Source organism: Equus caballus, chromosome 18 (genome assembly GCF_041296265.1).
Source record: "Equus caballus isolate H_3958 breed thoroughbred chromosome 18, TB-T2T, whole genome shotgun sequence".
NCBI lineage: Eukaryota > Metazoa > Chordata > Mammalia > Perissodactyla > Equidae > Equus > Equus caballus.
In genome coordinates this window covers 75,409,999-75,423,183 of record NC_091701.1, presented here as the reverse complement: position 1 = coordinate 75,423,183, position 13,185 = coordinate 75,409,999, and the positions used below count along the sequence as shown (strand labels likewise).

General features: G+C 38.7%; 1 protein-coding gene across 4 annotated transcripts in view; it reads left to right on the top strand.

Moving 5' to 3' along the window:
• The window catches only part of FTCDNL1 (formiminotransferase cyclodeaminase N-terminal like), a 96,898-nt gene that overhangs the window by 49,317 nt on the left and 34,396 nt on the right, over window positions 1-13,185 (top strand). For 3 of the 4 annotated variants that reach the window (XM_023622303.2, XM_070240618.1, XM_023622302.2), the window contains exon 6: window positions 9,089-9,251. In XM_023622303.2, coding sequence (XP_023478071.1) covers window positions 9,089-9,228 — 140 coding nt within the window. In that variant the 3' untranslated portion in view covers window positions 9,229-9,251. Of the gene's footprint in view, window positions 1-6,914; window positions 7,366-9,088; window positions 9,252-13,185 lie in introns of those variants that run through there. The other variant, XM_070240619.1, reaches the window with a different exon arrangement.

The following is a 13,185-nucleotide window of genomic DNA, read 5'->3' as shown; positions in this document are numbered from 1 at the left end:
GCATCTGTATTTTCAATGATGAAGCTTAGAGTATTTCTATCCATCTAAGACACGTCAGCATCCCCTGGGGCCCTGACTCATTTGAACATCAGTGTATGGAAAAGTGCTCTTCACCCGCAATAATTAGACGTGCAGATCTTACCCTTTGTATCACTGCTTTCTGTAAGGTTTTCGTTCTACACTTTGAACTAACCTCGCAGAGAAAAAAAAAATGATAACGAAGTGAAGTGCACATATAATGAGTATCTGTTAAAATAATAGCTCTGGAAGAAAAAGGTGAAGTTTAATGCAACGCAGGAATTTGCTCTACTTCTTTAGCAGATTCCCATTACAGCGGGTTTTAGGTTTGGCCCAAATGGTTGTGAGTCTTGATGTCAATGCCATATGTTTGGGGGGATAGCAGCCCAAGAGCCATTTAGACTCTCCCTTCATTCATGTGCGCTACACATTTATTTTAATACTGGATTCTGCTTTTTTTTTTAATGAAAATGTCTATATCAAAAATTGGCTTAGAGTTTTAATTGTCTCTGTAATCAAATCATGATTAACTTTGAAGAATGGATAAGATTTTGTGGTCAAGATTCTCGAGGGCGAAAGGTGTATGTAAAGGCCCAGCACCAAACTTCAAAACACTTTCATCCCCTCTATTCTCTAGTCTGTTTCTGGTAATTCTGTTATTCTGTTATTGATGATGAACATTCATAATATGTTTTATGTTTCTGTCAATTGCTCCTCAAGTAAACAGCCCCTCCCCTGTCTGTTCCCAGGCCATTTGCACTGAGTCTCAGAGGGTTTCTGTTGAAGACTAGACAAGAATGATGCTTTGAGTTATTAGTCCTTCCATCTCACCTAATTTATTATTACTTTTTCAGTCTCACGTATGATTTCCATTTCTGATAGGCTCATTATGTTGCTAAGGGAGCTTTGGGCATAGACATCCTCGCAGGCAATTGGGGATGTTAATTCCATATGTACGTACAAGGGTGGCAATTCAGACCAAGGGCTGTCTCCAGTAGGAGGAAGGAATTTGGGTCCTCTTGCAGGGGGATAAAGGCAGCCTCATTTCCTCACCTTCCCAGGGTCTTCTCTGGCCATTGTGTGATTCCAGAAGCACTTTGAGGTCATTGTCTTTGTGTGTGTGCTCCCTAATCCATCCATTAAATACAAATCAGGAAATTTATAAATTTAATAACGAACTTGACAGTACAATGAGACTCGAGAGAGAGAGAGAGAGAAAGAAAGATGTGTTCCTTAATTTAACCAGAGTTGATGATTAGATTTCTTATGCTTGATACTGGGATATTTGAAAATTTTAAAAATAATCCCCATGGTTTCTGTTTAGGATCTTGCTTTGGATATGAAGTAAGCACATATGGAGTAATTAGAGAGCAATTTGAAGCAGTGCGTGGACACAAGAAGGAGATAGATCTCTATGTGGGGCATAAATGGACTGTAGAGAGAAGGAATTATCGGGGGAAATATAATCAATTTTGCAGGAAACACAGATTACTGAGAAGGGTGAGAATATTTAAGAGTGAAATAACATGACCAAGAGCACAGAAATGGGAAATAAGCTATACATAAACGGGTCATTGGTAGGCGTGTGTGCAGTCAACACCGGCGTTCCAGAAAGGACCGGGCCTTCGTTTTTGCCCTCAAGGACCTCACAGCCAAGCAGGGAGAAGAATATGCAAACCATCCATTATAGCACCAGCGGTAAGTGAGGGTAGATGGTACAAACAGAAACTCCTCTGCTGGAGGGAGTCTGGGAAGGCTTCTCGGAGGAGGTAGTAAAATTTGAAGAATGAGACAGGGACTTTCAGACAAAGGGAACACTGGATTTAATTGGAGAGAAGTGAGACCACTGGTGAGAAGTAATTTTTAATATACTTTAAATTCTAAATTTACCGAAAAGACCTACTGCTTTGTGAGACCTTGTTGGACAATTGCTTTGGGACTTCATATTTCAAGTATTTGTGAAAATTGATAACAATTCAAGTACAACAGAAAAATTATAATTTTCCAAAAATTCCATCTTCCATCATTTCTAGATTATTGTTAGGTTTTTCTTTGTCCACAAAATTCACAGTGACTTGTTTATTATACGTAAAATTGTGAGGAGAAAAAAGGCAAAATTCATAATGGAAATCACTCCACATTCTTTTATTTATTTATTTTTTAAACATTGGCACCTGAGCTAACATCTGTTGCCAATCTTCTTTTTTTTTTTCCTTCTTCTCCCCAAAGCTCCCCCAGTACATAGTTGTATATTCTAGTTGCAGGTCCTTCCGGTTCGGCTATGTGGGATGCTGCCTCAGCATGGCTTGATGAGAGGTGCTGGGTCCATGTCCAGGATCCAAACCAATGAAACCCTGGGCCCCGGAAGCAGAGTGTGCAAACTTAACCACTCGGCCATGCGGCTGGGCCCACTCCACATTCTTTATCTCCATAATATTATCTTCTAAAAGGGGTAACGTAATTTATTCTTTTAGTGCCATTATGGAAATTAAGTCACCTAAGTGATGTGGTTTTTAAAAGTTCACAGTATATATGTATATACTACATAGAGTGTATTATATGTATATAGTATATACGATATATTTATGTGTATATGTATTTGAAAGGGACACCTTATAATTGCTTGTAGTCTCTCTCATCACCTTGTACTGTAACATCAAAAATTTTTCTTGGTACTATTAGTCCTTTAGAAACCACAGTCATCAAAGTAAACAAAATAGATGGTCTTGACTGTATAATATTATATGGATTTAACATAAATTTCACATTATGTACAATGACACTATTAAATGTGTTAATACAACACATAAAATGACCAATTCTCTTTAAATTTTAGTGTTGGGCATATTTGTTTTGATTGTGCGTGTGGGAGCTGTGAGCACAGCTCTGTAAAAATACTTTGCAAGTTACCATAGTGACTGAAATGTGCTGCCTGCTGATGTTGCCTTTCCCCTGGGTCCTAATTCAGTCACATGTTTTTTCAATCACAATCCAATTGGTGACATTTAAATTTTCCTATTTTTTTTAAAAAAATGTATATACACATACAGATTTATAACTTTACATAAATATATAATTTGATCATATTACACATTCTTAAAGTAACTTCTTCTTTTCCTCTTTCTCTTTTTGCTGGGTTCCACACGCCTTTTCTCCTCCTCTTCCTTCTCCATCCCAGTGACCTATGTTAACAAATGGTATGCATTCTTTCACTTTTTTCCTCTGTTTTCTTGTAATTATATTCACATCTGTATATGCATGTACAAAATAAAGCAGTATTTCATAGAAATCCTTCCAAATTAACTGATATACAGTAGTTCCTATTTATTCATTTTAATAACTGCTTAATATTCCATGTTGTGAATGGGCCATAATTTATGTAACTACTTTATTTCCATTTTTTCTACTATGAATAATGCTTCAATAAACATCCATTATACATATGTCTTCACTTACTGATGGTGGTTTTATTTCTATGGGGTGGGTTCCAAGTTGGGATTGCAAGGTCAAAGAATATATTATATATTTTAAATTTTCATAGAAGTTACCATGTTATTTTCCAAAAGAACTGTAACACATTACATTTATACCTAGAGGTATTTGCAAGTATCTTTTCCCCACGTGCCTACCAGCAATGTGTTATTGTTCTCTTTAGTTTTTGTTACTCTGATAGGTATAAACTAAAATTTCATTGTTACTTTAATTTGCATTTTCCTGACTGTTAGTGAATTTGTTGGTTGAAAATCTAGATGAGGTTAAAGAACATGTTTATAGAAAAATTGTATCTGTTTAAGAACTACTTGTTCATATCCTTGCCCATTTATTAGATTTTATCTTTTTTAAAAAAATTATTTTATTGAGGTCATATTGGCATTTAACGTTGTGTAAGTTTCAGGTGTACATTATTATATATCAGTTTCTGTATAGACTGCATCGTGTTCACCACCGTCTTGTTTTTATCCATCACCATACATATGTGCCCCTTTACCCCTTTTGCCCTCCCCCCACCCCTTCTCCACTGGTAACAACCAATCGGCTCTCGTTATCCTTGTGTTTGTTTATCTTCCACACATGAATGGAATTATACAGTGTTTGTCTTTCTCTGTCTGAGTTATCTTGCTTAGCATAATACCCCTAAGGTCCACCCATATTGTTGTAAATGGCATGATTTTGTCTTTTTTTATGACTGAGTAGTATTCCATTGTACATGTATATATATCACATCTTCTTTATCCATTCATCCATTGATGGATGCTTGGGATGCTTCCACGTCTTGGCTTTTGTGAGTAATGCTGCAATGAACATAAATCTTTTGAATTATTGATTTCATGCTCTTTGGATAAATACCTAGTAGTGGAATAGCTGGATCATATGGTCTTTCTATTTTTAATTTTTTGAGAAGATTTTACCGTTTTTAAAAATCAGATTGTGAGATCTCTTTGCATATTACAAATATACCCCTTTGTATATCATCTCTGATGCAGATATGGTTTTTTTTATATCCATTGTTTCTGTCTTGCCTTTCAGGTATTTTATGCCATTCACAAGTCTAAAATTTTTTTATACATAGTCCTTAAAAGAAATTATTTTTTTCTTTTTGCTGAGGAGGATTCTCCCTGAGCCAATATCTGTTGCTGGTCTTCCTCTTTTTTGTTGAGCAAGATTAGCCTTCAGCTAACATCTGTGCCAGTCTTCCTCTATTTTGTATGTGGGTCACCATGACAGCATGACTGAGAAGTGGTGTAAGTCCATGCCGCAGGTCTGAAGCCATGAACCTGGGCCACCAAAGCAGAGCATGCCAAATGTAACCACTGTGCCACCAGCCAGCCCCCAAATACATTTTAAAATAAAATTATCTAATCCTTTCCCACCTCCCCACAACAAAACCCTGTTGAAATTCTAATTGGAATGTCATTATATTGATATAATTGACATTTTTATGAAATTAAGCCTTCCCACCAAGAACCTGGTCTGTTCTTCCACTAGCCAGACTTTCTTTGATATCTTTCCATATTATTATGGTCCTCTTCATACAAGTCCTGTATATTTCTTGGAAAATTTATTCTAAATATTTTATTGTTGCTACTGTAAATTTAATAGTCTTTCATTTCTAGGGTCCTAAGTAGAGAAAGATTTGATATATAGATATTTATCTTTTATCTAGCTGTCTTGCCAATTTCATTAGTTCTAAAGGTTGTTTCTTTCTTCATTTTTTTTTACTTTTATTTCTCATAAGCTTCCTGGTCATGCATTCATATTACCAACAAGAAATATATAGTTTTCTATCTTCGTTTCTAACTTTTCTGCCAGCTTTTTCTTTCATTTTCTTCAAAAATCACCAAGACAGTATTAAATCATAATGAAGATACTGAGCATATCTGCTTAGTTCCTAATTTTAAGTAAGATGATTGTAATGTTTTACCTTTTAGGTAAAATGCTTGATTTTTAGTAAGTGCTCTGTGTTTTAAGTTCTTTTCTTCTATTGCTGTTCTTCTTAGAGTTTTTATAATTGGAGATGACTGCTGGATCATATCAAATAACATTTTGGCATTTATTAGTATTTTCAATGACTTTTCTTCTTTCATGTGTGGATGTAAGTGACTATGTTGATAGACTTCCTACCATTAAGCCACTTTGCGTTCCTTGAATAAACCACCATTGGTTGTGTTGTACATACTACTTGGCAAATTGACTCTACTTTTGCTAATGTTTTGTTTAGAACTTTACCTGTGTTTATAGTGAAATTGCTCTATAGTTTTTTTTTCTTTTCTTGTATTATCATCTTTCATAGGTTTTGGGTATTTTTTAGATTTTATTTTTCCTTTTTCTCCCCAAAGCCCCCCAGTACATAGTTGTGCATTTTTAGTTGTGGGTCCTTCTAGTTGTGGCATGTGGGACGCCACCTCAGCGTGGCTTGATGAGTGGTGCCATGTCCACATTCCAGGATCCGAACCAGCAAAACCCTGGGCCGAAGAAGTGGAGTGCATGAACTTAACTACTCGGCCATGGGGCCAGCCCCCTTTCATAGGTTTTGATATTAAGGTTATGCTTCTTTATGAAATAAATCCAAGAGTTTTCCATCTTTTTTATAGTCTGGAATAATTTAAGGATGTTTGCAACTGTAATTGGTTAAAGATTGGATAAAATCATACTGCACTGGTGACTTTTTCAAAATGATAGCTCTCTTCTTTAATTACCATATTTAAATTTTTGCGTCAGGTTGATTTTGGTGATTTATAATAAGTTAGGAAATCATCTGTTTCCTTTAGACTTTCAACTTTGTTTTCTATGATGTTACATATATATTATCATGATTTTTAATCTCTTTTGTATCTGTTGTTATTATGCATCCTTTTTCACTTACTTTTTGGTTGTTTCTCATTTATCTTTAATCAGGTTTTTAAGTCTTTTTGAAAAAAATCACTTTTTAGGTCTTTTCAAAGATGAACTTTTTATGATTTATTTCTCCTTTCCACTTCTTGTTCTATTTTGTTAACTTTACCTCTTGTCATTATTGATTCTTGCTTCCTAGTTTCTTTAGGTTTATTTTGTGGTTCTTTTCCTAATTTTTTGGGAGAGAGACCTTAATTCTTTCATTTTTAAGCTTTTTTCTGGAAAAACAAATAATTTAAGGCCATAAATTTTCCTCTGCAAAGATCTTGCTGTATCTCATAGGCTTTATTATCTAAACCGTTCCTAAATTCTCTTTTTACTTCATCTTTAGGGTTTATTTAAGGTTTACTTAAGAGAGTAGTTTTAGATTGAGACCATGATTTTGGTCACCATTTTATTATTTGTTTATAGTTTTACTACATTGTGATCCTAGAGTATGCCCCACTACAATTTCTACTTAAAAAAAAATCCCATTCCCATTCCTCTCTTTCCCTTCCCTCCAGCTGGATACAGACATACCAGCCCCTGGCTCATGCTGAGACAGACATGTCCTCGGGGAGGGAAAGACCCTGGTCCCTGAATAAATACATGGAAAATGCTACGTCCCTGCCAGGACCTCTGATGTCAGCCTGTCATGTGAGAGAAGAATAAGTGTGTCTCTTCTTCCAGATGTTGTCTTTGTTCTTGTTCTGGCACCTTAGCCCTTCCGTTTATGAGCCTCATCTGCAAGCTTGGGTCACGTTACCTTTTCATGTGTTTCTTTAATGTGGAAATCCAATCCCTTGCATAGAATAAAAATTGTAAAAAAATGCCTACAATTCCAATTTCGCACTTCGTGGTAATGGCAGTATCACCACAGAGATGCAAAAGAAATTATGTCCCTAGGAAAAATATATATATTTGTATAATTTATATTTTTATTTAAACATGAAAATATTAAAATTGGCTGTCTGTGAATGTGTACTATGTTTTATTCAGTCTAAGATGCCATTGACTCTAGGTCATATCATTGTTTTTTTCACCATTAAGAAAGAAAAATTTCTTCCAGTTACATGGCTCAGTGACTTAATGCTTCTTAACACTTAGAATTTTTACTTTGTACTTAAAGATGGCTTTTAGACTTCTTTAGACATAGATTTTTAACCGTATTCTACTTTTTTGCATAGATAAAATTGAATGGATAAGTGAAATAAATTAGATGAAGTATTCCCCAAACTTCTTCACATTCAGAGTTCAACTTTTCTGAGTCACTTTCAAATCATAGTCATTGATATTCACATATGGTTTTTTCGCAAAATATCGTCCTCTGTGACATCAACATGCACAACAGTTTGAAAGAATGCTTCACTATTGTCCCTGAGATTTTATCTCAAACCTCTGACACCAGTTGTACAAGTTTTAATATCCATGTGTGTGGTGGGCAGAGTAATGGCCCCCCAAAGATATCTGTGTCCTAACCCCCGAACCTGTGACTAGATTACATGAAAAAAGGAATTAAGGTTGTAGATGGAATTAAGGTTGCCAATCAGCCAACTTTAAAAATATTGAGATGATCCTTGATTATCCGTGTGGGCCTAACCTAATCTCAAGGATCTGAAATGCAGAAGAGGGAGGCAGAGAGTTAGAGAGATGAAATGTGAGAACTCGACCTGCTGTTGCTTCGAGGGCTTTGCAGGTGGAGGAAGAGGACCATGAGCCAAGGAAGGAGGACAGCCTCTGGAAACTGGAAAACCAAGGAAACGGATGCTCCCTGAGCCTCCACAAAGGAACACAGCCCTGCCGACACCTTGGTTTTAGCCCAGTGAGACCATTTCAGACTTCTGAACCCCAGAGCTGTATGATAATGTTTGTATCGTTTTAAGGCACAAAATTTGTGGCAATTTGCTCAGCACACTAGGAAACTAACACAATGTGCTAGTAATGATGATGTTTCAAGTCTGCCTGGCTGCCAGCAAGTTGAAGACATACCCTCATTTCAGAGACCTTAAAGTGTGAAAAAATATGTACCTTAAAATTGATAAAATATGGCAAATATATATTAAATAGGTATCATAGGAAGGATCATTTCAGAAATGTGACTGTGGACACAGATGGCCTTGTGATACTCAAAATCCAGTTAGGCATCATTTTAGTATCTAGAGTAATGGTGTCACTGCCAAGTAAGAAAAATATGAAAGGAAGTGGGATTCCATCAAGTTCAAACGTCTCTAGGGCTAGGTAGGAATATATGGAAATACCTTAAGAGCCAAAAAAATTGTAAACTTTAATCAGCTAATCTGGCAACTGGGATATGGGCTAAATGACACCCTCTTTAAAGTTCTGGAGCCCCCACTACAGACTAAAAGCAAAGCCGGAGGCAGCCTGTTGGCGTCCCAGACAAGAACTGAGACAGTGTTCACGCCTGTGGTCACTGCACAACCTCACAATCAAGCGTGTAACACAAAATGGTTTAGGATCCATCATTGTTCTGTTGGTGACTAAGCAGCATTAAATCCCATCATGTGAATTGCTATTTTTGCCAATAATAGTTAAAACTTTAAAAATATATACTTTGAAATAATATCCGCAGGTTACAAGTGAAAAGCACTACATCTTAAGAATCTATAGGGTTTCAGAGACCCTAATAGAAAGAAAAGTATCTGATGATATATACTAATTCAGACTTCTTACATTTGAGATCTGCGGAAATACTCAAGGATTGGCTCTAACCGAACAGTGAGTGGAGGAGAACAGATAGCTCAAGTCAGGGAAGAGGAAACAACAAACAGTGATGAGCGACGAACCTTGCCACTTCATCACACAGTTGGGAAATCCTGATTTTTAGCTTCAGATGAATGGCTGTAAGTACTCTTAATTATTTTATTAAGTACTCAATTATTTTATTAAGTACTCTTAATTCTCTTATTATTTTTGCTCAAATGAATATCAAACTTCTCCAGCAGTTCCCGTTAACTGGGCATGTTTTCTGTGTGTTCCGACTATGCTCCAGCTTGAAATCCTTCTTTGCTGGCATAGTGGATGCTGTGGTGAACCACTAAGATCCCCCTTTTCAGAAACCCTCAATTGCCAGCTGCTGGGACAGTTGGTCGCTGACAGCTCGCAGATAAGTTTCTCCCCAGGAGTTGCTCCCAGACAGAGGGAGATGCCTTGCCCGCGTCACGCTTCCTCCCTGGAGAGAGGCTACACAATGACGGATTGATGCATGGTACATGGCCCTGGCCTCCTTGCCTCAGTCAGGCAACTCTGAGGGAGCTTCCCAGCTCTGACAGCCGCAGTGGGTTGGCTGAGGCCTCCGTTGCAACTGCATTGCATTTAAACTCCCCCTGCCTGATCCTGCTTCCTTTACCTCTGAGAGGTGTTGTTTCTGAGAGGACTCTTCAGTAAACCCCTAGGACGCAAATCCCAGAGTCCCAGAGTTTGTTTCCCAAGGAACACAATCTACACCCGGGATCTTGGAGCTGAATCACACACTACTGGTTGGCAGCGAAGACCTCCACCACCGGAGTTAGATGGAGTACCAATAGCCCCTGGCATACAGTGTTGGCACAACTCATAAACTTTACCTGGTGCTGAGCAGGGAAGGGATGTGTGTAGACAGGAATGCTCTGGTGGAGGTGTATCTCAGGCATTTGAGAATAGTGATTATAAGGATTTTGGAATCAGATTGCTGTTGCTGGAAGCCATTGATACATTGGAGCAAGACAAGATTGAGGGTAATTACTCACCAAGTGGGCCTACTTGGTAGCGTATAATAACTCTCTCATCTCCTGTAATTGAAAGGCAGAAAAGACTAAGGATCAGATCCTGAACTTAATTATAAGGGCAATGGAGCGTCAACACAGATTTAATTCCCAAACCCGAGAGGTTGGCTACACTGAGGTTGGGGCTCCGGATGGGAAAGAGTGGGACCCTGAAACTTGGAATGGGAACGCGTGTCATGGTGCACTCAAAAATCTTGAATCCCCAGATTCACTTGAACTCTTTAGGCCAGCAGAAGTGGTCCACTCTGCCCTGTCAAAGGCTGGCATTCCCTCCCTGCTTGAACATGATGCAACACCTTCTTTTTTGCGCACAATATGCGTCTCATTCAGAATACACCCTGCCTGCCCGCAGGCTACCAGACCAGTAACTCAGGTGATTTAGAATATAACATGGCCAGGGAGCTGCTGGGCCTGCTGGGGAGGAGAGGAATTGTATTCTGAAGGTGCTGCAGGACCAGCCAACATGACCAAGCAGTTGTTCTGCTAACATGTAGCAGAGCCCAAAGGTCCCAGCATCTGTTTGGTCCAAGAGAGACACAGAGATTGGAATTATGAGTGTGGATGTGGCGATGGATGGGTCTTCTGTATGCAATGATTATGCCAGGCCTAGATAATTGGCAAGAGCACTTATATAATTATTCAGTAAATTTGGGAAGTTTAGAATCCTTGGCATACCAAATAACTTCTAGAATATGTTTCACTCCAACTTTATATTTCTAGTCTTGAAATTTTACTTGAGTGAACATTAACAAAGTCTTTTGCTCAGATGATTTAGCCAAGTTACACTCAAAAAAATTCGTTTGCTGTGTAACTACGATTTGAATATAGCAGTGGATATTTCCATTGGCTTTCTCTTCCCTTAAATAATGAGGAAAGCAGGGCTATGTTAAGTCTTTGTTTTACTGTCAATCTTTGCATTCATGAACTTGGAGAGATACCTTTTAAGACAAAGCAAAGATTTCAGTTGGAATCTGATGAAAAAGTACATGAGCAAGTGATCCTTCTTAGCAAAAATGTCCTGGTGATGATCACTTGATACTCCACTGTTATGTCCACCGATAAACGCTTCCCTGAGCCATTCTGCACACGCCTCAGAGATCATCGCAGTCAGTAGAAATTGTTTGCCTGTCACAAGAATTTGCAATTACACTAGAATGTCATCATTTCAGGAAACTATAAAGCAACGAACATGTTTACTTTCAGCCACAAAGGAAAAAAATATCCTGAGAACCAGATTTTCTTGGCAGTTTGAAGCATTTATTAGAAAATCTGTAATTTCTTTTTGTAATCCCACACCCAGTGGGCATCTCTTTTAGTGGAGGTATGTCAAGCCTGGAGAATTATATGGTACATTCTGAACTTGCTTTGCTGGAAAAATAAGACTCATGACTTAATTTATAGGCTTATTGAGTTCTTCAGCCTGCTGGCTCCCTGGAAGGAGGAATTAAACTCTCATTATGACTTAAAGGGACCTGAAGTGCTCTCAGGTGCCCTCCGACACTCGGAATGGAGGGCACTGGATTTCGACACTGGCGTTTTACCTTAAGTAATGTGTCGTACAAAAAGGTTCTCTGCAAAGTTAGAGCCTACATGGGAGCTTTCTGAGTAACCCCACTGGGTGGAGGGTGTCTCTATTTTTCTGCATTTCTACTGTGTTTCCAGTTTTTTATTTCTCCCCACCTAGAAACACACTCGCTTTTATGTGGTTGGTCCCTCAAATGTGCTCTCAATATGGAAGGAATAAGAATCATTTGATGTGTTAGAGAGATAAGGCCCGGCTCCCCTCTAGACCTGGAAATGGACCGGCTGGCCACGTTCCAGTTGCTGCTGTGATGTCCTGGGTTACTCTCCATTGTTTATCATGGTGGCTTCAAATGGACATCCTGTTTAAGTGGCAGGTGTCTGCAGTTTCACTCAAGTAGGATTTAAACTTTCTTTGGTTAATATTTCTTCCTCTTTGTTCACTACCTCTATCATTATCTTTTCTTATCCACTAAACTGAGTAAAATCTGCATTCCCTTTTGTAACAGTCTGACTCCATTTTTGATGGGTAATTGCCAGCATCTTTTAAGTTTCTCCCTTCCTTCTTCCCCTTGTGCCCCACATCTAGACATCCAGGATAAGGAAGTCTGGATGCTTCTTCCTCTGGTACTGACAAGAGTTCAAACCACGCACAGCCCTGCCTGTGTGGGAAGCCTCACTCTGGCCGTCCCCCCCGCTAAAAACCGCAAGCCGGTCCCTTTTCCAAACTCTCTCAGGCCATTTTTGCATGTGCTTTGGAGCTGCCCTGCTCTCCCCAGAAAGCTTCATCACGTAAGTGTGATGGTTAATTTTTGTCTCAACTTGGCTAGGCCACAGTATCCAGATATTTTGTCAAACATCTTTCTAGATGTTTCTGGGAAAGTCTTTTTTAAATGAAATTAACATTTAAATCAGTAAAGTTTGAGTAAAGTGGATTACTCTCCACTGTGTGGGTGGGCCTCAATCGAATTGATTGAAGGCCTTTGTAGAAAAAGACTGACCTCCCTTCAAGAAGGGGGAATTCCGCCAGCAGACCGCCTTCAGACTTGAACTGCAGCATCAACTTTTCTGTGGGGCTCCAGCCTGCCGGCCCACCTTGCAGGTTACAAGGTTGTAGGAGTAGTCAGGGGGATGGAGATGGTTACTAGAACACAGCAAGGGAATCTCTCAGTCTATTATAATGAAAAGAAATCAAGAAGGCTAGGGCAGACATGTCCCCCAAAGGTCACAATCCCTTACCAGTATCTGGACATGAGCCAGTTCTCAGACCTGGAAAGAGGGGCTGGAAGGACCCACAACACCATGGCCAGTATGGCAATGGCTCCTCTGTATTTTTCCCAAAGAGACCTGTGGCCATTTACTCATTGACACTTACTAAGCCCTAACTATGTGCCACACCTTGAGAATGTGACCTTTGTTCTCAGGGACTCTGCAGGGAAAGCAAGAGTTAAGTTCTCTGGAAGAGGAGGTCCAAGGTGTTACAAGATGATTT